This window comes from Cantharellus anzutake, assembly GCF_015039405.1.
Source record: "Cantharellus anzutake strain C23 chromosome Unknown EI90scaffold_27, whole genome shotgun sequence".
NCBI lineage: Eukaryota > Fungi > Basidiomycota > Agaricomycetes > Cantharellales > Hydnaceae > Cantharellus > Cantharellus anzutake.
This window is the reverse complement of record NW_024066977.1, coordinates 659,385-683,099: the sequence shown is the minus strand read 5'-3', so window position 1 is coordinate 683,099 and position 23,715 is coordinate 659,385. Positions and strand designations below refer to the sequence as shown.

The following is a 23,715-nucleotide window of genomic DNA, read 5'->3' as shown; positions in this document are numbered from 1 at the left end:
GTCAGAGACCAGACTTGAGATGAAGGAATGTCTCCGTAATGGAGGGCTTTGGCCTCAGCGACTTCTGCCAAGAGCGCTGTGCCTAGTGACACGTCCGTGCCCTAACTTACTGACTGGCACTTAGAACCTAGGGGGGGTAACTCTAGTTGATTTATCTGCTGGGGCGTAACCTATGTACAAGTGGTGTATATATATGGTTACAGCGGAGACGGTTCCGCAATTGGCGGAGCCGAACGGAGCGGAGCTAACGGGGTTAAGACATTAGCCGACTGAATATTACCGACGAGTCAGTTCGCGGGGTTAGCGGAAAGGCAGGCGTTAACCCAGAAACGGAAAGGAGGGATAGGCCCGAAGGTGGGCTCTGCAGGGCAGGCGAGTGTATTGCCCAGCGGAGGCGGGAGTGCGCTAGCGGACGTTGGAGCTGTCCGGAAGTCTTCGGGGCTCCGTACTTAGGGAGGCGTAGGTAATAAATTGAAATGAGGGGGTGGTGACCATCGAGGGGTACCGAGAGGTTTGCGGAATACGGGGGCTCCGAGGTTGGTGAGGGGGGAGTGGAGTTAGAACGGAGGGATCGGAGAGACCGGAAGTCGATGGCCGGGGATGGATATGACACCCAGGACCAAAACCTGGCCGCACGAACCACACCCGTGCACACTACCACCCTCCCCCTTCTCTCTGTCTCGGGTCTAGGCGATAGACCCGTTACAACGTGTGAGCGTCCAATGTGGCGGAAGTTAGATACCATTGGCATCTATTCTGGAGGTATGAGTAAAGCCATGTTAGGTTTTTATATGCTGCTTGGAATGACAGCCACTGAACAGCACAGTGTGCTTCATCCACAATGATACAGTTAATTTTGTCAACGAATGCATCACTCATCCACAGAGGTCTAAGCAAATTCCCTCGCAGTAAATCAGGTCCTAGAATGACAAACTGATATACTCCATTCCTGATCTCCTGCTCGATGAATAACATAACTGCATAACCAATAATTGATAAATACATGCCTGTCAGGGCACACCCGCCCGACCCGCCTCCACCCAGGCCCACCTCACCCGGTACCCCTTCTCTCACCCTGCACCCTTCCTTCATATCCCTTCCCCCTCTATCCCTCCTCCACTTCTATTTCTATTCCTATTTCTATTTCTATTTCACACGGACAACCTTTCCCTTATATCTATGTATTATTGACCTGCCCGCAACGTGCACACGACATGCCTAGCCCTGGACGACCCCGGACGGCTCTAGGGTGCAACCTAGTGCATGTGCGTGCAGCATATGCCCTCAGGATCCCCCATGGGGACACCCGGGTGACCACGGCTGTATGCGGGGTGACATGGCGGACCTCATGTGACCCAAGCTGCATGTATATAAACACACCTGGGGTGGGAACCGAAGAAGTAACCTTCTTCTCAACATTCCCACTTCAGTCTAAGTGGCCAGGGATCGCTGTCCCGCATTGGGCCTGCCAGTACGCATGCCTGATCTACCCCCGTGAGGTCTTTAGCACCGGACGCTACGCCCAGACCACCTCGACCCCGGATGCGTCCCTGACAATGCCTTAACAGTTTCCTTGTTTATCGTCATCGCTTCCAGCGCTATTGCGGTGAGTCCTAGATCCTTAGCACTTTGCACATGTTGATCTGCCAGTTTTCTTAGTGGTACAATGATAAAAGAGACTCCCAGGTTTTCTTTCTCAAAGAGGGCTGGAAGGAAAAAAGTGTAGGTTTTCCCTGTCCCTGTTGCAGCTGTTGATACTAAATTCTGCTTTGGCTTGCGAAGCAGAAACTTGGCAATCTCAGCTTGGAACCAGCAAGCACGTCGGTTCCAAGCCACTTCACTTTGATTCCTTATATGCTTGGCGGAAGGCGTCCCCACATCCATTGCATGGTCCGCAGGTGAGTTCATAGTGTGAAAGATGGTGAAGGGGTGTGAAGGGTGTGGGGGGCGCTTCTGAGAGATTCCTTTTTGAGACCCTAAAGTTGTTTCAGGGTTTGCTGGCAGGCATTGCCACTGCCAAAGTGAACCAGTTGTTGTAGCGAAGTGTCACACGCTGGGTTTTCGGAGTAGATGATTGGACATGAACTCCTTAACCCCATTACATGTGACTAATTATTGATATTGAAACTATATTAAGTTCATTGATTGCGGATTCCCCCGGAAAACGTGATTTTTGAATTGTAATACAAAGGGAACTTAGTTGTTTTCTAACATTGTGCAGTGCGCGTCCACAAAGTGGAGACAGCTGGGTTCAAGTCTGCACATGGATATGTCCATGTGTGTGAGTCTGTTGTTTGCATCCAGGTGCTGTACAGTTTCAAATGAATGGGTTTGCAACTTAGAAGTTTTTTCTTTGCTCCAACTCACACACTCCACTACACTCTCTCTTCACATGCAACACCAAATTAACAACTCACAATACCCAAACAAACTGAGCTGTGGGAACTGCATGTACAAACATGATGATGCATGTCTCTTTTTTTTTTTTTCCAGTTGCATTCACAACGCAATGTTTTTTACTCCACCCCAGATGTTCCTTACTTGAAAAAGAAAGAATGAGGGTGGGTTTGTCACCCAAAACTACCCTGTGTTGTATGTCAAGTTGTAAGTATGGTGGTTCACTGTGTTTGTTGCTAAACTGACCACCTAACCACCCTTTTGTGCTTGTTTACATGAGCCACCACCATTCCATGATTGCCTGACCCTTCCCCAATACCCTCTGATACATCCCCCTCCCTTCCATGTCATTTCCAACCTCCAACCAAACTTCTCACGCATGACACTATCCCCAACTTCTTACCACATGTACTCAACAACCACTCATCCGTTTCCGACGATCTTAGGCTTGTTCGATAGAAGATAACTAGCTCTACCTTTATGCTGGGTTTGATGCTAAACGGTTCAGCGGTTGGGGCGCGCGTCTGCTTTCTTTGATTACATTGTATTTTCACCCACTTCTTTATTTTGTGTTTCATTTTGCATTACATTGTGTTTGGGTACTACTGTAATAACTTGTATCTGGGTTCTTTTCCCAAGTGTCAGAGACCAGGTTGAGACGAGGGAAAGTCTCCGTGGCGGAGGGCTTCGGCCTCAGCGACTTATGCCAGGAGCGCTGTGCCAAGTAACACGTCCGTGCCCTAACTTACTAACTGGCAACCAGAACTGAAGGGGGTAAACTCTAGTCGATTTTATTACTGAAGTGTAACCTATGTACAAGTTGGATATATATATGGTTACAGCAAAGATGGGTCCGCAAATGGCGGAGCCGAACAGAGCGGAGCTAACGGGGTTAAACATTAGCCGACTGAATATTACCGACGAGTCGGGTTGCAGGGTTAACGGAGAGGCAGGCAATAACCCAGAAACGGAAAGGAGGGATAGGCCCGAAGGTGGGCTCTGCAGGGCAGGCGAGTGTATTGCCCAACGGAGGCGGGAGTGCGCTAGCGGACGTCGGAGCTGTCCGGAAGTCTTTGGGGCTCCGTACTTAGGGAGGCGTAGGTAATAAATTGAAAGGAGGGGGTGGTGACCATCGAGGGGTACTGAGGGGATTGTGGAATATGGGAGCTCCGAGGTTAGTGAGGGAGGAGTGGAGGTAGACCGGAGGGATCAGAGGGACTGGAAGTCGATGGCCAGGGGTGGATATGACACCAAGTATGTATGCAACATAATGTTCAAACATAATAAATTTATTGATAAACTTCAATGTGGGAGAGAATGTGATAGCGTGCCGATACAACCAACCGTACAATCACTGAATCAGCTCAATCACCCCCATAATTGGTGTGATTACAATCAGGGGACCCAGTTGAAGTGATTGTAAATCATGTGAGGTTGAAATGATCTCAACCACTTCAATCAGCCTTGGGGGTTTCCTGATGAACCTCACGATGCTAATATACAGTAGTGTTGTGGATGCTTGTCAGGGTTCAGCACCCTGCCTTAGGGTGCCCCAGACTCCCCACCTACTTTACCCCTTTTATTCTTTGACTGTTGCCTTGTTGTTGCCTTTGTGTGTTGTGTACACGCGCGCACGGGATAGCGCGGGAACTTTCTGAGCGAGCAGCTCGCCCAGAATGTTCCCACGGGTCACAGCCACAGTTCTGGGTGAGCAACTCGCCCAGAACGTTCCCACGCTTACTGGGCACTGCCACCTGGATGTTCCCTCCGGGTCACACTACACAACTCTAGGAGCTGTATAGTTGTGGGCATGTGACCCATTCCTTTATATAGCAACCATGCGGGGAGATGAGACCTTTACCCTTCTTCTCATCTCATGCCCCGCATAGGCAAGTGTATATATTCCCTTTCTTTTACTATACATCTCATGCCCTGCATAGTGTGAGGACAGGCCAGATGGGGGTTGAGGTCAGGGAGCCTCCGAGTCCGAGGCCGGGCCCTGACAATGCTTCTCTATTTATTTGTGCTGAGAATGTATAGAATTGTATATAAACCCTTGGGGTAGCTGTAAAGGGTGGACCAGCCTTTACTTCTACCCTGTCAATATACAGCCCATAAAAGTGTATCTTTAGATGGACCACTTGAGGCCTGAGGCGAATGGGGGAACAGAATGTTACCGTCCCCAAACAAGTAAGCAGCACTACACTTTTTTTACGCCATATTCTCTTTTCCATTCTCGGCACCACATTACTGGTGCCGAAACCCCATTTGGCAACATGCACATTGTCGGTCCCTGACAACACACGACTTCAATCAAGTTCTCATGCAAACTTGTTGAACAACCCTCCTGATGTCTGCCTACAACACCAGGAGCCACTCCAATGCTCCCACCAACATGGCCGGTCCCTCCACTGGCTGCAGGGTGGAAGTCAACACCACTTCGCTAGATAGTGGTGACCTGGACCTGCAAGGGCCCAGCGATGTGTCTCAGATGCATCAGATCTTTCCAAGAGATGTTGACCAGGTTACAATGTCTGAAGCCTTGGAGGAGGTCTCCAAGATTATGAAGAGAAGGCAAACTGAAATGAGAGAGTTTGCTGAGGAAGCCTTATGGAAAAGTAAGGAAAAATCAGCGAACAGACTCTTCCATGAAAAGGAAGCACCCTCTGTGACTGCCTCACCTAAACAAAGTGAGCGTGGAGTTTACACTCCAAGAACCCCTTCTGGAACTCCCAGAAGCGGCAATGTTAACTGGGGAGAGTCACTACTCGCCCAGCCCAACTTCCTCCTGGATAACCAGGAATCTGTTTAGAGCAACGAGAACTAAAAGGGGATCAACTCTAGTCGATTTTATCACTGGGGTGTAACCTATGTACAAGTTAAATATATATAGTTACAGCAAGGGTGGGCCCGTGAATGGTGGGGCTGAGCGGAGCGGAGCTAACTGTTAGAGACCAGATCGAGATGAAGGAGTCGTCTCCATGGTGGAGGGCTTTGGCCTCAGCGACTCAGACCAGGAGCGCTGTGCCAAGTTACACGTCCGTGCCCTAATTTACTTACTGGCAACGAGAACTAAAGGGGGATCAACTCTAGTCGATTTTATCACTGAGGTGTAACCTATGTACAAGTTATAGTGGATTCTGAAATAATGGAGAAAAGTTGAACGAGCGAAGACCCTGTTCAACCCGAATTGGCAAGAGCTAATGATTTTGTTGATGTACTTGTCAATATACTTGTCAATATACCCATCAATATACCTTTGATGCACATCAAGCAGAAACATATTGATTACAATCCCAAAAAGGACTACACAATGAGCATGGAAAAAAATAATGGAAAATGAGGTGGGACCATCTGTCCTGTGTTTGACCACTTGAATCCCCCATCTGAGTCGCGAACATGCAAACCAACTTCCAACTTGGAGGGACACCCCTGGGTGCAGACAAAGAAGATGCACAAAGTGAACAGTTCAAACCAATTTGTGTCACAGTTACACTTTCAGTGCCAAAGGAGGGCAAGAAAGGGAAGGTTGCAAGGAAACCGGACACCATGCAGAAGCAATTCCAACTGGATGTGCTTGGAAGTAACAATGTGGTCAAGCCCTCTGTCTTTTGGAAGTCCGAGCTTGAAGCATTGGGTCCTACCTATGTTGCGACATACACTCCTGGTGATGACAGCGGTCAATGGCCAGATTTCAAGTGGAGGAAAGAGGGTGCAGCATACATACCTCATTTGCATATATTTATTAGATTATAACCAATCCTTGTCATCAGAGCCAACAAGGGTCTTCTAGTTGAGACAAATGATGAATTTTCGTTGATGATTCAAAGCATCCGTGACTGGATGTTGCTTGGCATTGTTGTCACAGTTGATCTGGATGGCTTTCAGGTGATGCTGCAGTCAACTCAGATGGTATGCTGCCTCTTTGTTGTAAGATAGATTAGACTGACAGTCAAATAGATGCCCAGTCATTTGGCAGGTGGCTATGGCACTGGAACAAAGTAAGGACAAAAATTGTTATCACAGATAAGGTACTTAGGGTTATTTAGGCACCTGGGGCCACAGATTTTACTCCCATAGAGATAGAATGCACTGAAAAAGTCATCAAACTTCAGGAGTGGTGGATATGCACAGACCCTGAGCACGGAGGACAATACTGTTATGTCTGCAAAGTTGGTGACTCCTGTATTCCATTGTCACCATATGCCCTAAAGCACTGTGCATCTAGCTGGGTGAGTCCGCATAATGAGTTCACAGTAATGATAACAATTTTACGTGACTGTGACAGTTAGAGGGCTTAGCATCATTAGACAGCCCACCCAACACCCAATATTTCAATCAGGCCACTCACCATCGATCCAAATCCCAGTCTCAAGGCCCAGTGAATCCACCTAGTAATAGCCAACTCGAAACCCTCACAACACTGGCACTTGCAGCAGTTATGTCATCGCTCAATCCGAAGCCTTCAGTGGCATCACCTGACAAGTCCCCAGAGTCCCTGTCACCAAAGAAGAAGGCAGATCTACCACAACCCCCTAGTAGCCCTCAGAAAACAGGGCCAATTCTCACACACTCCTCGATTGAAAAATTTGTGAGTTGGTGCAAGGTGATGCGTGGCGAGGATTGGAGTGCTTGCATGAATGGCATGCAAAGTGAGGAGATCTATCCAGATGATTATCTTGGGAAGCTTTCCAATGAAGAGCTACAGAACTCTCTTGGTCTTGGTCTTGGATCTGTTCACCAATTTCACGCAGCAGCATCTGAGTTCTGGAAATTGCAGGTCAAGTGGTGTCGTGTGGCCTTTTCTGATCCAACACTGAGTGTGCAGATGAACCCAGCTGGTCCTTCCTCAGCCAAACAGAAGCGCAAGACACCTGATGACCCAAATGACTGGGTTGTGGTCCCCTACAAGCGGAAGTACCTGATGGTGGTGAGAAGCGATTCCATTTCTGCCACTTCAAAGATGGCCATACTCCAACTTATGATGATGGTATACCGGTATTCAATCCCCCTCTCAGTGACAATATCGATGACATGAGGGACCAGTATGTTGAAGAACAAGTCAAGCTACATGATGAAGGAGTCAAAGATTATGTGTGGTCACGGAAGGAGGGTATTGGATGCAAATCCCACTGACTCGAGGTGACTTCTTCAATCCACTCACATGAACAATGAGGAGTGGTGGTGAACCATGTCATAATCTCATACATGCATATATATATATTTGTGGCCATATTATAATGTGAACATGGAAACAAATTCAAAAATATCCCGATGCACAATACCATCTTCATGCCTGTGAACTGCTAACCTGAGAACATGCATCATAAATGAAGGACAGGGGAGTTGTATGATGGACAGCATGGTCATAGTGACAGCACATCCAGCTCTTGATGAATGAAGATGACAGCTCAATTTGGGCAAGTATGGCGGCAAGTACAGCAAATGGCCACCTGAAATATGTTGAATCAAAGAGAACAGAGAAAAAAGGACATATCACACCTGCTTCAACCTCAATAAGCAAACGGACCTCATTGCTGTGGTGGATAGAACAATTGCCTAAGAGGAGGACACTCCATGGTCCAGGATATGGCCACATGATTGGCACCTAATTACTCTAATGCATCAGTGGGCAGTGACAAAAACAATGGCCAAACTGACAACATGCTCACGTAGAAACCCAATAAACCTTTCTCCAGTGATTGGACCCTCAAAAACCTCACATGCAAGATATCCACCAATGCCCATCACAGGAAGAATTGAGTAGCGAGTCCCTTGGATGAATTGTGCACAGACAGGACAATGCTTCCCAAGGTGAGCATATCCCCACCAGCGTGAAATAGTCTGTTCATCCTTTGAACTTTCATCAGTACAGATGAGCATGTCCAAATTGTGGACAAGCTCTGTGAAGTGGCACTTGAAAGCAGCATGGACAAGCTCATTTCGCTCAATTGCAACCCAGGTCACCTGCTTACATGTGAAAAGCAGAGAGTTGAGTGCCCGCTTGAGGGTGGCTGCACCAACATCAAGGCCAAATTCTGTGCAAACGTGAACTTGGAGCTCATTCAAGTGTAGTGTCCTGTCATTGTCAAGATAGTTCTCAATGAAGGTAATGGCATCCCCTGGGAGAGCATGCAGCTGTCCGAGTGTTCCAAGCTTGGGTGGCCAAATGCTGTTGGTAGCCCTCCATCGCTTCAGAATCCTGTAGACCAGGCATTTGCTCATGGAAAGGGTACGACTGATCTGGGTGGCATCTAGCCCATCAAGCCAGAGAAATGGAATGTGTAGCTTGAGGTCGCCACTGAGAGTTTTTATGTAGGGCACGGTGGTAAGATGTGTGGGGTGTTGGATGTTGTCTATGTTCAGTTCAGTTTGCACTAGTGCGGCCAGGTGAGTTTTCATACAGCTGAGCGAGGAACTAGCCCAGACAGCCACCTATTACATTCATTTCGGACTATTCTGCTCCCATCATGAAAGCTATATTGTCATATATTGACAGGAAGCACAAGCACTTCCTCTTTAGAGACTTGATATCATTGGTACGTAATTTACAGCACTAACTACTTTGGGTTGAACAGGGTCTTCTCTCATTCACCTTTTCTCCATTATTTCGGAATCCACTGTAAGTATATATATAGTTACAGCGAGGATGGGCCCGTGAATGGTGGGACTGAGTGGAGTGGAGCTAACGGAGTTAAACATTAGCCAATTGAATATTACTGACAAGTCAGGTTATGGGGTTAGCAGAATGGCAGGTGATAACCCAGAAACGGAAAGGAGGGATAGGTCCGAAGGTAGACTTGCAGGGCAAGCAAGTGAATTGCCCAGCGGGGGCAGGAGTGCACTAGCAGATGACGGAGCTGTCTGGAGGCCTTTGGGGCTCCGTACTTAGGGAGGCATAGGTAATATATTGAAAAGAGGGGGTGGTGACCATCAAGGGAGGTGGAGGTGATTGCGGAATATGGGAGCTCCAAGGTTAGTGAAGAAGGAGCGGAGGTAGTCTGGAAGGATCGGAGGTAGTGGAAGATGATGGCCATGGATGGATATGACACTAACAGAGTTAAACATTAGCTGATTGAATATTACCAACGAGTTGGGTTATGGGGTTAGCGGAGTGGTGGGCTACAACCCAGAAACAGAAAGGAGGGATAGGCCCAAAGGTAGACTTGCAGGGCAAGCAAGTGAATTGCCCTGCAGGGGCGGGAGTGTGCCAGTGGATGTCAGAGCTGTCCAGAGGCCTTTGGGGCTTCGTACTTAGGGAGGTGTAGGTAATATATTGAAAAGAGGGGGTGGTGACCATCGAGGGAGTCGGAGGTGATTGTGGAATACAGGAGCTCTGAGGTTAGTGAAGAAGGAGTGGAGGTAGTCCAGAAGGATTGGAGGTAGTGGAAGACAATGGCTGTGGATGGATATGACAGTATCCCCTTCTGAGGTACTCTCCAAAAGTGTAATCCTGCATCATGAAATCATGAGGAGTCATGACATGTCATGACAATTGAATTGAATAAGACATTTTTTACATTGAAAATTTTGGATTTCATGACAGTTCATGACAAATTGTCATGAACTGTCATGTGCTAACAAGGTTCATGACTGCTGGTGACACAACATGACATGATGCCTCATGGAGGTTCATGAGTGGTCATGATGTTCATGAATGTTCATGACCTTTCATGACAGGTCATGAAGGTTCATGGAGTGTCATGGAGTGTCATATGTTTATTTTGACCTTTCCCCATCATGTAAAATGCTATAATGTCCCATGATGCATCATGGACATTCATAATGCTCCATGAACATGTATGATAAGTCAATGCATGAGATGTCACAAGCACTTATGAACTGTCATGTGACAGACCTTATTTGTGACAGCACTGGCTGATCAACCTTGTTAAAGACCAGATGCGGGATGAGGGAGATGTCCCCATGGTGGAGGGCTTCAGCCTCAGCGACTTAGACCAAGAGTGCTGTGCCTAGTTACACGTCCATGCCCTAATTTACTAACTGGCAGCAAGAACTAAAAGGGGGATAACTCTAGTCGATTTTATCACTAGGGTGTAACCTATCTACAAGTTATGTATATATAGTTACATAGAGGGCGGGCCTGTGAATGGCAGGGCTGAGTGGAGCAGAGCTAACAGAGTTACATGTCAGCTGACTGAATATTACCAACGAGTCGGGTTATGGGGTTAGCGGAATGGTGGGCTATTGTCAGGGCACACCCACCTGACCCAGGCCCACCCGGGCCCACCCGGCCACACCACACCCGCTCCCCGCTGTCTATCCCTCTCCTCCCCCCTCTTTTCCCTTTTCTTTCCCCTTTCTTTATTTCATTCTTCTCATCTTCCTCTTCCTGTTTATTTCTTTCTATCTACACGGACCACCTTCCCTTGTATCGATGTACTATTGACCCGTCCGGCCCACACACCCCGGACGGCTTCCCGCTGTGCCCAGCACGCGCGCATGTAGCGGACGCTCTCGGGATCCCCCACGGGGACACCTGGATGCCTGCGGCTGCCTCCGAGGATGACGTGGCACCTGTCATGTGACTCAAGCCGCATGTACATAAATGTACCTGAAGTGGGAACCGAAGAAGTAACCTTCTTCTCACATTCTCCACTTCAGGTAAGTAGTATAGTTTTCCTCTTTAATAATAATAACACATTCTCCACTTCAGTCTGAGTGGCCAGGGACCACTGTCCCGGATCGGGCCCGCCAGTACGCACGCCCGCTCCACACCCCGCGACGGCCTCAGTGCCGGGCATTACCCCCGGGCCCTCTCGACCCCGGACGCGTCCCTGACATGGAGGTAGTGGAGGACAACGGCCATATATGGATATGACAAACCTCCAACTCATGGACTTGTGTCAGCGCTGCACTGAACTCCGCTTTTCCTCCAGCCACCTTTGCTGCTTGGTGTCAGAAACGGTGCTTGAGGGTATTCATGGGAAGTGGAGCAGAGTATGGCAGTGTGAGTGATCACTTAGCTGATAGGTTACTCCATTGCAAGGCATCAGGGGGTTGGGATGTTGGTTTCAACAACTCAGGGGAGCATTGTGCCACACACTCTAGGCTATCCTGTATTTCAGGTGTAGCAGAGGGAACCTGGTGGTGATGTAAGCTCAAGTGAAGATGAAGTCAGAGGTGAACTATGGACAAGAGGACTTGGGGGGTATTCTAGTTGACATTCAAACTGGGGTACATAGGTAGTATACTATCCACAACACATAAATAAACAGAAGAGGGGCTGGTCAGTCTGGCACCTGAATGGGAGGCAGAGTGGTGAACATGACAAACTAAACAAGGGACGAGAACCAGGGAGACAGAGAGTGAGAGAATGAATGAGAGTGGAATGAACAATTAAACAAAGAAACAAAGTAGGGAGGCAACTGACAACCTGGGTGCCAATATAGTAGCAGATCAAGTGTCAATATTTTACTTATTCATTCTTCACCTGGGTTCTTGTCTTTGATCCAATTTAACAATCCCCACTCATTTCTGCACTGGACCAACTGGCCCTTCCCATGATTTCTCTCCCTTATTTATACCTTGTAAATACCTTCAGGGACCTTAGTCTGAAATCAACTAGAGCAACCCCCCTCTTGTGTGATGCTTTCATATCACTTTCAACTCAAGGGTAACATTTAATTAACCATTATGCCCCCAATTGTCATTGTTGTACCAAGAATCTAATTTATGGTCGATCACAATGATTCTTGGGAAGACTCATAGTGATTCATGAAGGTCCATGAGGGTCCATGATCCATTATGAAGGCTCATGACACTTCATAGACAGGCATGTAACCACTTAAAACCTGCCTGGAACCACTTAAGTCATGAGCAATCATAACCCCCCATGCAGGTTCATGACATCTCATGAAATTCCATGATGGTTTGTCATGAACCAGCATGACTGTGTATGACACTTCATGCTGCTTCATGAAGTTTGGTGACCATTCATGAAATGTCATGACTTCCATGACGGTTCATGAACTGCCATTACACTTTTTGCAAGTTACTGCCCCTTCTTAGGCCTGAACCCTTGAAGGCCCAGAATTAGTAAGGTGAGGGGGGCTGTACTTACAGAAAAAAAAGAAAACGGGAATGAGGAGTGGAGAGAAAGGAGAGATGGGAGAGGTATCGAGGTTCCTAAGGAGCTTCGGGACCAGGCTTGTCTGGGTACCGAGAGTGGAAAGCTTTGACGAGGTCGGAGGCGTGATTGAGTTTGCTGGCAAGGAGCCATTGTGTCTCCTCATTGGTCCCTTCATAGCCTAGCCACTTGACCAGGTAGAGCAACTTGTTGTGTCTATGTCGGTCGATCTTGGAGTCGAGTATCTCCTTGATCTCGAACTCCATTTCGCCTTTGATTTCTATTGGAGGTGCAGGTGGTTGGTGGCGGTTCAGAATGACGTTCGGGATGGAGGGTTCGATCTGCTGTCAAAAACCCGGATCGTAGGGGAAAATGCATGAGTCTGAATGCAGGCAGGGCTCAACTAGAGGGGATCCGAGAGCTCCGGTAGTGAACTGAAGCTTCTCCAGGAAGCCTGGTTCTGCTGGATGGTACAAGAGGCTCTAAGAAGGATGTGGCCTCAGCGACTTGGAGGGAGCGCTGTGCCTCCATTACATCTCAGTTAGTCCTTGTATTTCTTATGTCTGAGGTATCTTGTAGAAAGGGGTTGGGATTCACTCAGAGGGACTTGGGGTAACATTTTAGTCGAGATTAGAACTGAGGAAAACTACAGGTTCTAATCTACAGGTATTTATATGGAGGAATGGAAAGGACTTTAGTCAAAGTCCAAATGATAATAGAAAACACTGAAAGGTGCTGAATGATACCGAGAGGTACTGAAAGGTCCTGAACAATATCCTTAACAGGGAACCAAGGTGTCGGGTCAAGGAGGGTGGAGTGAGAGGCTGAAAGATGAATGGGAATGAGAAATGGGTAAGAGGGGGTTAGCTGACTGAATGGTAAGAAGAAGATAGTCGTGCTAAGAATGGAAGGTGACTAATAAGTGATGACGTGAGTGGAGTCACCAAAGGATGTGGGTAGCTCCGAAAGCGGAGTTATGTATCTGAAGGATGTTGGGTGACTCCAATAAATGAAATGGGTGGGGAAATGGTTTAGGGGTATGTCACGGGATGTTGGAGGTCCGTCGGGATATTGGAGCAAATCCGGAGTCTCTGAATGTTCCGACTTGGGACTGAGCTTCCGGGATGGGAGTGACCAAGGTTTGGTGTGCCGCAACCAGGCTGGGGCTGAGACAGTTAGGAAGGAAGGTGACTTGGGGAGTGGGGAGTCATGGTGTAGGGGATGGTGAAGTTGTTAGGAAGGTGTGGTGTGGTGGGAGAGTGTGGGGTCGGGATTCCGGGATATGACATCTGCAAGACATGGAATACCAGGTGAATGGCTTACATGTTTTCCAGCAGGCAGAGAGTGAGTGAGTGGGTTCCAATGTGGGCGATGATCTCAAAAGGGCCGAGGTTTTTCTTGGAGAGCTTCTTGGAAGGTCGGGTGGAATGGAAATACTTGGCCTTTACATAGACCGAAGTTCCCACCTTGAAAGCTGGGGTAGGACTCCGACGGGAGTCTGCTGGGCCCTGGTAATGGATCTGAGCAAGGTGCATTTCCTCATGAAGGAAGTGATGGAGGGAGTTGAGATCTACCGAGTACTCTTGGGTGCATACTGAAGTTAGGTCTCGCTCTGGGTGAATGGTGATGTTTGGATGGTAGCCTTTGTTGGCGAAGAACAGAGAGATGCCTGTGGTGGCATTCAGAGTGTTGTTGTATGTGAACTCCACAAGAGGTAGGAGTTCAGACCAATTATCCTGCTGGTAGTTACTATAGATATGCAGGTACTACTCAAGCATCTGGTTCATCCATTTGGTCTGTCCGTCTCCTTCTGGATGATAACCGGAGGTGAAGTGGAGGCAGATGTCGAGGGCCTTACCAAGTGAACGGAAAAAGTGAGAAACGAACTCCGGACCCCTGTCGGAGGTGACATGGGAAGGAACTCCATGCTTGGAGAACACATGGAGGAGGAATAGCTTGGCCAGTTCCGGAGAGGTGATGGTATCGTGGGTAGGAATGAAAATGCACTGTTTGGACAGGCAGTCCATGATGACCAAGATGGAAGTGAATCCGGAAGAGGAGGGTAGCTGTTTGATGAAGTCCATTGAGATGGGGAGTTGTTTGAGTAAGCCATAAGGCTTGTGATGGGGAACTTTGGCACGGGCACAAGAAGTACAGGAGGATACATAGCTCTTGACAAAGTTACAGATGCCCAGCCAGGTATAATCATGACGGACTAGGTCCAGAGTCCGGTTTTGACTGAAGTGTCCGGAGAGCTGGTGGTCGTGTTTGTCTTGCAAAACATGGAGACGAAGATCATTGGGATCCGGAACGTAAATGCGGTTGTCCAGCCTTAACAGGCCTTTGGCATCAATGGACCAGCAGGAATTGGGGAGGTTGGGGGAAGCGAGATGAGAAGAGATTGTGGTATCGGAGGAGAGGGAGGCTAGAATGTCTCGATGGAGAGCCTCTGTGTTGACGAGTACAGCTGCCCGGATTACTGTGGCAGCTAGGAACATGGCTCGTAAGGATGCAGTGAGCTGCTCCGAAGTGAAGACTGGTCAGAAGTTCTGCAGATTGATGTGAGCGTAGTCCATATCCCCTTCTTTGGGATAGATGTCCCAGCATCTAGTCAACGCATCTGGTTTCACTCCGAGTCTTCCAGAATGGAATCAGACAGTCATGTGGAACTGGGAGAGGAACTCTGACCAGTGGGCTTGCTGCCAAGTCAAGAGTTTGGTGGTAGAGAAATACTCGAGATTCTTGTGGTCGGTGACAATGTTGATTGGGGTTCCTGAACCTTCAAGGTAGTGACGCCACAATTGGAATGCATCGTGAATGGCAAGCAGTTCCTTGTCATGGGTGTCGTAATTGAGCTCCAGCGCCGAGAGTGTTCTGGAGCAGAAAGCGATGGGGTGAATCTCTCCATCATCGCAACAGATGGACAGAATTCCAGAGATCATGTAATTGGAGGTGTCGGTTTCTACAATGAGAGGGGCGTTGGGTACCCAATGTGTCAGGATAGGAGCAGAAGTGAAGGCTTCTTTCAAGGTGTTGAAAGCAGAGCGACAGTCGTCAGAGAATAACCAGGGGGCTCCTTTATGCATGAGGCATGTCAAGGGGACCACAATGTCGGAGTATTGGTGGATGAAACGCTGACAGAAGTTAGCGAAGCCAAGGAAGGACTGGACATCCTTGACTTTATGGGGCTTGGGCCAATCTTGGATGGCTTTAACCTTCTTGATGGACATGGTGAGTCCAGAGGGAGAAAGGCAGTATCCGAGGTATTCCATAGTGTCCATATGAAAGTCGCATTTCTTCAGATTGGCATATAGGCCATGCTTGCGGAGTCTCCTAAGAACTTCTCAGACATGCTCCTGATGTGAAGCCATGTCTTCCAAGTAGGTAAGGATGTTGTCTAGGTAGACTACCACAGAAACATCCAAGAGGTCGGCAAAGATCATGTTGACGAATTGCTGGAAGGCTGCAGGTGCATTTGTGAGACCGAATGGCATGACGAGCCACTCATAGGAACCATAGCGTGTGCAGAAGGAAGTCTTCCACTCATCGCCTGCCACAATGCGAACCAGGTGGTAAGCATGCTGAAGGTCGAGTCTGGTATAGACAGTGGCATGGCTAGGTGCATCAAGGAGGTCTGAAATGCGGGGAAGTGGGTAGCGATCTTTCTTGGTGATCTTGTTCAGCCCTCGGAAGTCAACACAAAGATGGAGGGATCCGTCCTTTTTGCGGATAAAGAGGACCGGTGCTGCATGAGCAGAAGTAGCAGGACAAATGAACCCAGAGGCTAGGTGTTCATCTAAGAATGCCTGGAGAGCCTTGAGTTCCAAAGTAGAGAGGGAATACATAGTTCCCAAGGGTGGTGAAGTGCCTTCCTCAAGGTTGATCTTCAGGTCGTGCTCACGGTGTGGTGCTAGCGTCAAGGCATTGCTCTTACTGAACACATCTGCGAACTCATGGCACTCCTTTGGAACGGCCGAAAGGTCAACAGAATCAGTGTGGGATGAGGCAGCCCTCAAGCGGCTTTTGTCATATCCATCCCCAGCCATCGACTTCCGATCCCTCCGATCCCTCCGATCCACCTCTGCTCCTTCTTCACTAACCTCAGAGCTCCTGTATTCCACAATCCCCTTGGTACCCCTCGATGGTCACCACCCCCTCCTTTCAATTTATTACCTATGCCTCCCTAAGTACGGAGCCCCAAAGGCTTCCGGACAGCTCTGACGTCCGCTAGCGCACTCCCACCTCCGCTGGCCAATACACTCGCTTGCCCTGCAGAGCCCACCTTTGGGTCTATCCCTCCTTTCTGTTTCTGGGTTATTGCCTGCCTTTCCGTTAACCCCATAACCCGGCTCATCAGTAATATTCAATCAGCTAATGTCTAACCCCGTTAGCTCCGCTCCACTCGGCTCCACCATTTGCGGACCCACCCTTGTTGTAACCATATATATACTCAACTTGTACATAGGTTACACCTCAGTAATAAAATCGACTAGAGTTTATCCCCCTTCAGTTCTGGTTGCCAGTTTAGTAAGTTAGGGCACGGACGTGTTACTTGGCACAGCGCTCCTGGCACAAGTCGCTGAGGCCGAAGCCTTCTGCCACAGAGACACTCCTTCATCTCAACCTGGTCTCTGACAGTATTTTATTACTCCCTGACTAGTACACATCTTGTATGGCACCAAAAGCCCCTCGCACTCGTTCGCAACTATGCACATTAGTTCCCAACTCTGCCTCACCATCCCCAGAACCCTCACAGCCTGGTCCTAGTCAATTGGCGAGAAACCCAGTTGAGTTTCGAAGCTTTTCTAATCTTGAAACCCCTCTCCCATCGACTCCAATCATGCACCCCGTTAGGAATCGATCACCAGTTGCAGATTCCGACTTTGGAGACACCATGGAACAACCCATAGACCCCGTCCACTTCTTTGGACTCGGTTCCGAGGTCCCCAACTTTGTCGACCCTCCTCCTGCTGATCCTCCCATCCTGTCAGGGACAGCTCCGAAAGCGGCAAGGTCCCGGCATGCGGGACTCGGTGGGACGGATAGCAGCTGTGCATAGTGGCGATCCTGTCACAGGGTGAGCGTCCCCGACCACTTAGTCTGAAGTGGGAATGTGAGAAGAAGGCTACTTCTTCGGTTCCCACTCCAGCTGTTATTATATACATGCGGGATCGATCACGTGGGGTGCGCCACGTCACCCTTGCACACAGCCACGGCTCTCTGGGTGCTTCCACGGGAGATCCTGAGAGGGCCCACTGTGGGTGCAGGGTGAGTGCGGTGGCGGTGGCGGCGATATAGGGATGTAAGATACAGGAGTGGAAATGGGCATGCACGCCTGTCAGGGCAATAGCCCCGAACCCCGAGTCACATGTAAACTAGATAGATATAGTCACGTGGACAAGCGGGAACCTCCGGGTAACCGCTTACACACCACCGTAAAATACATCATCTTGTATCACTTACGGCTTTGTGTGCTGAGCAACCCCAAAGACCTCACACTTTTTTAAGTGCATGAGGTGTGTTTTACAACACAACCCACAACTATAAAATCTCAACATCTGATTCGGAAGCGCTTATGGCGCCTAAACACGCCTGCAAGGGCAAGGTCGCATCTGCAGCGACGTTAAAAAGAAGCGAGCGGTTTATTAAGAAACCGCAATCTCCCATCATGGGAGATTCAAACCAAAAGCCATCGTCAGATGACGACGAGGATCAACGCGATCCGGGAAAAGCAACCACTTCAGGGCTGGTCCCTGAAGATTTTAGAAACTTACGTGGAGTAAGTGCGGGGCAAAATACCCCCAGAACTCCACAACAAACCGATCTAACCCAAGCTGGGGAAGATCCCTTATCTCCTCACGAGGTAATCGACTTGCGCGAAAAACGCGTAAGCACCGAACGATCAGCCCAAAAAGCTGATCGGATAGAGCCGCAGGAAACCCCAGGGCCCCACTATCCCCTAGAGTTCCCAATCACGTCCCCAAGTCAAGCCCTAAAGGCAGACAAAGGGAAACAAAGGGAAGAAACCCCGCGTCGGCTATCCGAAAAACTACTGGACTTGTTCCAGGTTCCATCCGAATGGAGGACGGAAAGTGAAGATCAACTTCTTCTCAGGCTGAAAGCCCGAGAAGGCGCGAAAATACGCCCTGAGAGCAGGATCTCTCAGAGCGCGGAAGCTCCAAAAGAGCCTCTGCTGTTTACACCCCCACGCACCATGCCAGACAAGGCAAGGTCACCAACTTCGGAGGAGGTCTCCGAGATAATGAGGAGGAGGCGAACTGAAATGAGGGAGTTCGCTGAGGAAGCCTTACGTAAAAATAAGGAGAAACCAGCGAACAGACCCCTCTATGAAAGGGAAGCACCCTCCGCAACGGCCTCGCCAAAACAAAGCGAGCGTGGAGTGTTCACTCCAAGAACCCATTCTGGAACTCCCAGAAGCGGAAATGTCAACTGGGGAGAGTCACTGCTCGCCCAACCAAACTTCCTCCTGGAAAACCAGGAATCGCGCATAATAAACGCGATAAACTCGATCCAGAAAAAGATCGAGGAAACGAACCATAATAGCACGGCTCGTCTAGAGATAACTCTAGAAAGAATGGCCAACGCAATCGACGCGTTGACAGAAAAAATCAGCGAACAAACAGATTTGCTGAAGGAAATAAACTCCTCACAAAAAAGTGAGGAAACAAATAAACACCCCTGGACCACGGTCCAGGACATAAATAGAACTCGTGAAAAATTCACGAAAAGAACCACCAGTGAAAGCACACTGGAATATCACCAGCGACTCGACAGAGACGCTAAGGAGATCCTTCTCCCAAGGATAGGAGAAGACGATGCCGAGAGAAGACATCGTTCAGAGATCAGAAGGAGAATTGGCACGTACCAAAGGTTTGGCCAAACATCCAATTATGACGGACCTCTCGAACAGAGAGGTAACGCATTCATACCCTCTCAAAACAATGAGAGAATACAAATACAACTTCAGGCGAATTCGCCTGAAACCAAAGAAATGCTGCGAGAAAGATTCCCCCCAGCAAAAACCCCCCAAAGGAGAGATCTCCATTGGACAGCGACCCCGCGAAGGCAGGGGAGCAAGAAGAGTACCTGGAGAAATGGTACGAAAAGGCCATAAGAATGGCCGAAGTGAGAATACTCACTCCCTACCCAGAAGGAGTGAAGCCAGAAGCCCTAAAGAATGGGCCGGCATTCCCTGACAAGAAATGGTCAGGGGAGAACGACATGGAATCGTTCTGGCAGTGGTTCACAGAACTACTGGGATTCCTCGCCTCGCGAGGATGCAAAGGTCCCCAATTCGACGAAGTCCACCTGGACTGCTTGATTCGTGGATTAGGGGGACCCGCATTTGACCTCGGAATTAGACTCCGAGACGAAACTCTCCTCAGAGGAGACGAGGGCATGTTCCTCGAGGTTCTCAACATATTGATGAGAACCTTCATCAAAGCCTCCGCCGCGTTGAACGCGACAAAGAAATACCGCAACGTCAAATACGAAGCGGAAAAAGGCCTCAAACAGTTCTACTTAGAACTGTCAAAAGCAGCGTCCCAAATGGTGACGCCGCCAGACCAGGCATCCTTTAACGCCAGGTTCTTAAACTACATTCCCCTCGAATGGAAGAGGGAAATGATTGCTCATGATAGAATCAGAGCAGACTTCTCCTCAAACGAGGAGATGTTAAAAGCAATATCTCGTGTAGACGAGATAATTGACGGGCTGAAGATGTCTTCAGCCTACAAATCAGGGTACTATACCCGAACAACCACCACGGCAACAACGAGCCGCGGCAAAGCCCTCCCGTCAGGAAAGAAAGCGGAAGAGCTGAAACCCAGATGGAAAGAGGATACATCCTCGAAAAACTCGAGGAAAACTGACCAAAAGTCAGTTCCAATTTGCGGCAAATGCGGCAAAATAGGGCAAACGAAAGATTGCCCAAGACACAATATAACGAGCGATGAAAAACCAAGGCATATAGCTGCCATGGAAATCGCGAACTCAACAGATGAAGAGTCAAAAAGCTCATCAGATGAGAAACCAGAGAACAACTCTGGTAACTCCGAAGCATCAAGCTTCGAAGTGGAGGACCCATACGAAGGACCTCAATACTCACCTGACTCAGAGGGTGAGGAAGTCAACGTTGGGACCATAAGAATGGGCCCAATGTCAGTCGTCGACCACGATGACATAAATTATAAAATCAAACTGGCTGTAGCACACCAGTTAGAAAACACGGCAGACGAAAAAGTCGCCGAAGCCTTGGTGGAAGCACCAAGAAAAGACGCCTTGGGGAAATACACCAAAGTACCCAAGGAAAACAAGGACAAAGGGAAGAAGGACCAAAAGTCCATCGAAACCCAGTCCCCTTTATTTGATGCGAAATTCCGCATCTCAAAAGACGCGGGAAAATACCCCGCAAACAGACCGCTCTCAACAAAGAGAACGCTAACGGCTCACATAAAAATAGCAGGCATAAAAGCCTACGCGCTATTCGATAGTGGAGCCGAAACGGACGCTTTATCGCCGGACTTTGTCCGCGCGGTCCACATCCCAATCCTTCAACTGGAGAACCCAGTCGTCCTCCAAATGGGGACGAAAGGAACAAGATCACAGATCCTGTTCGGAACTAACGTGGACGTTGAGATCAACGGCCACGTAGAAAAACACTACTTCGATGTAATTAACATCGACAGGTACGACGCCATCTTCGGCGCCCCCTGGTTAAACAAAAACCAGGTAAGCTTAGACTTCCGGTCCCACAAAGTGAGAACGGCGAACAAGGGCAACATAGACACCCTTGGAATGAGCGAAGACCGTGTGACGAGATCACACGGAGGGAAAACTCGAGCAAGAGCCCGAGAACAACCAAAAAAGAAGCCCCCCTGACAGGGAGGCGGGACTGAAACACACCTCAGGGTAATCACAAGAAAATACCCTGAAGGTTGGCCCAACCCTAGTCCGGAAGGACTAGAACTTCCAGACGTACCACACCTGGAAGGTCTCCCCATGAACACCCCCGAGTTCGAAATACTCAGGGAGTGGTGGAGAGAAAAATTTGAAACCGTAATGGCGCCAGCGCCATTAGAAATGCCTCCCCTGAGGGAAGTGAACCATCGAATCCCGTTGAAGGATCCGAACAAGAAATTTCGGGAAAACACCCCGAGATGTCCCGCAGCACTGCAGGAAGCACTAGCGACCAAAATAGATCGCTATGTAAAAGCAGGATGGTGGTATCCCGCGAACAGCGAGCGAGCATGCCCGCTACTGTGCATCCGCAAAGCAGATGGATCTTTGCGCACGGTAATAGACGCGAGGAACCGTAACTCAAACACGATCCTCGACGTCGCACCAATGCCAGACATGCGACTGATCCAGGAATCAGTTGCCAGAGCAACATACCGATCAAAGATCGATATGTCGGACGCGTACGAACAAATACGCGTGGATCCAGATGACGTCCATAGGACGACATTCTCCACGCCCCACGGGACGTACAACTCGAACACGACGCAGCAAGGAGACTGCAACGCTCCCTGCACCTTCCAGCGCGCACTGACCTGGGAACTACGAGGAGAAGTAGGCAGACGCCTACACGTCTGGTTCGACGATATATTCACCAGCACAAGCTCGGTGGAAAACCACAATAAAGCACTATTGTGGTTATTCACTCGCCTAAAAGGGGCGAAATTCTACATAAGCCGGAAAAAATTCCAGCCATTTGCCCCAATCCTAGACGTTCTAGGAAGCCGAGTGGATGAACAGGGCATCCACGCTCAAGCGGATAAAATGGAAAAAATCCGCAACTGGCGAGAGCCAGCAGACCACACAGGAGTCCTAAGATTCCTGGGAATGGTAGAATATCTATCGATATTCATGCCAAACGTCAGCGGTTACACAGGACCACTGCAAACAATCTGCTCAAACAAGCAGACATTCAGGTGGACACCACTCCACCAGAAATGCTTCGACGAAATCAAACGTCTAGCATGTAGGGCTCCGATCCTGAAGCCCGTCCAGTGGAACCCACCGGAAAGCCTCTCAGAAGAAGAGAGGACCAAACTCCACGTCTGGGTCATAACAGACGCATGCCCAGCGGGCATGGGTGCATTAATTGGACAAGGCGAAAGGTGGCAGACTTGCCGCCCGGCCGCATTCATGTCCAAAAAGTTCACCAACACACAACGTAGGTACTTCGCCTACGAGCTCGAGGCACTGGGTGTCCTCGAAGCGCTCATGAGATGGCAAGACGACCTCATGGGAGGCCGTGAATTCACAGTAATCACGGACCACAAAGCTTTGGAATATTTCAAAGCGAAAAACCACAACTCAGGAAGACACCTGAGATGGCAAGCCTTTTTCGCAAGCTTCAATTGCGAAATAAAATACGTGGAAGGCCACAAAAACAAAGTGGCAGATGCACTCTCAAGATACTACGACTCGTCAACGGACGAGGATCTGCATTTCGACGATTATGTGTTGGCGGACATCCACCTGGACAAAAATGCAGAAGATATCATTCCCGACAGAATCGAGGAATATGAAGAACTGCTACTAAGCAGTACCCTGAGTAAAAACTCAGAGAAAAAGAGACTCGCAGCGATACGCGCGAAAAACACCCTAGAGGAAGCTCTAGGGGGGAGCGATAACCTAGAGGAAACTCTAGGGGGGAGCGCCCAAAATCTGGAAGAAATCATAACTCCAGAAAAGAACCTTCGAAAACAATTCGAAGAAAAAGACCTCATTGAGGCAATAAAATCTGGATACTTGAAAAGCCAGATCCACCGGGAAATCCTAGAGAACCCGGGGAATTTCAAAAACTTCTCCGTAAAAGACGGACTGATAACCCGACTTGGAGAAGGAGGAACGACCCAGATAGTAGTCCCGAAAGGAAACTACGAAAGGAAGTCCATTCGGGGAATAATCCTCAAGAGCATCCACGAAACACTTGGACATCTAGGATCCAAGAAAACAGTGGAAACCCTCCGTCGACACTTCTGGTGGAAGTCGATGAGAAAAGACACCCACAAGTTCTGCAGGTCTTGCGGAACTTGCCAAACAACCAAGAAAAGCACCAGGAGAAATCCCGGAATGCTTCACCCACTCCCGACCCCCGAGGCACCATGGTCATCAATAGCCATGGACTTCACAGGTCCATTCCCAACAAGCCTGGGATATGATTACCTCTGGGTAATCATCTGTAGGTTGACGTCCAA

At 49.0% G+C, this 23,715-nt stretch overlaps 2 protein-coding genes across 2 annotated transcripts; one reads left to right on the top strand and one right to left on the bottom strand.

The window, feature by feature from the left end:
- Nucleotides 1–5,796: 5,796 nt before the first annotated feature.
- Nucleotides 5,797–7,435, top strand: EI90DRAFT_3124493 (uncharacterized protein; the record flags this gene model as incomplete). The annotated part of the gene is made up of 5 exons (XM_039063719.1): nucleotides 5,797–6,095; nucleotides 6,171–6,309; nucleotides 6,366–6,398; nucleotides 6,447–6,629; nucleotides 6,686–7,435. 5 exons carry the CDS (start codon nucleotides 5,797–5,799, stop codon nucleotides 7,433–7,435), a joined length of 1,404 nt encoding a protein of 467 aa, XP_038915492.1.
- Nucleotides 7,436–7,900: 465 nt separating this feature from the next.
- On the bottom strand, nucleotides 7,901–8,166 carry EI90DRAFT_2892951 (uncharacterized protein; the record flags this gene model as incomplete). The annotated part of the gene is made up of 2 exons (XM_039053999.1): nucleotides 7,901–8,005; nucleotides 8,062–8,166. Coding segments are annotated over 2 exons (210 nt in total), but the record flags the coding sequence as incomplete, so codon positions are not given.
- Nucleotides 8,167–23,715: the final 15,549 nt, after the last annotated feature.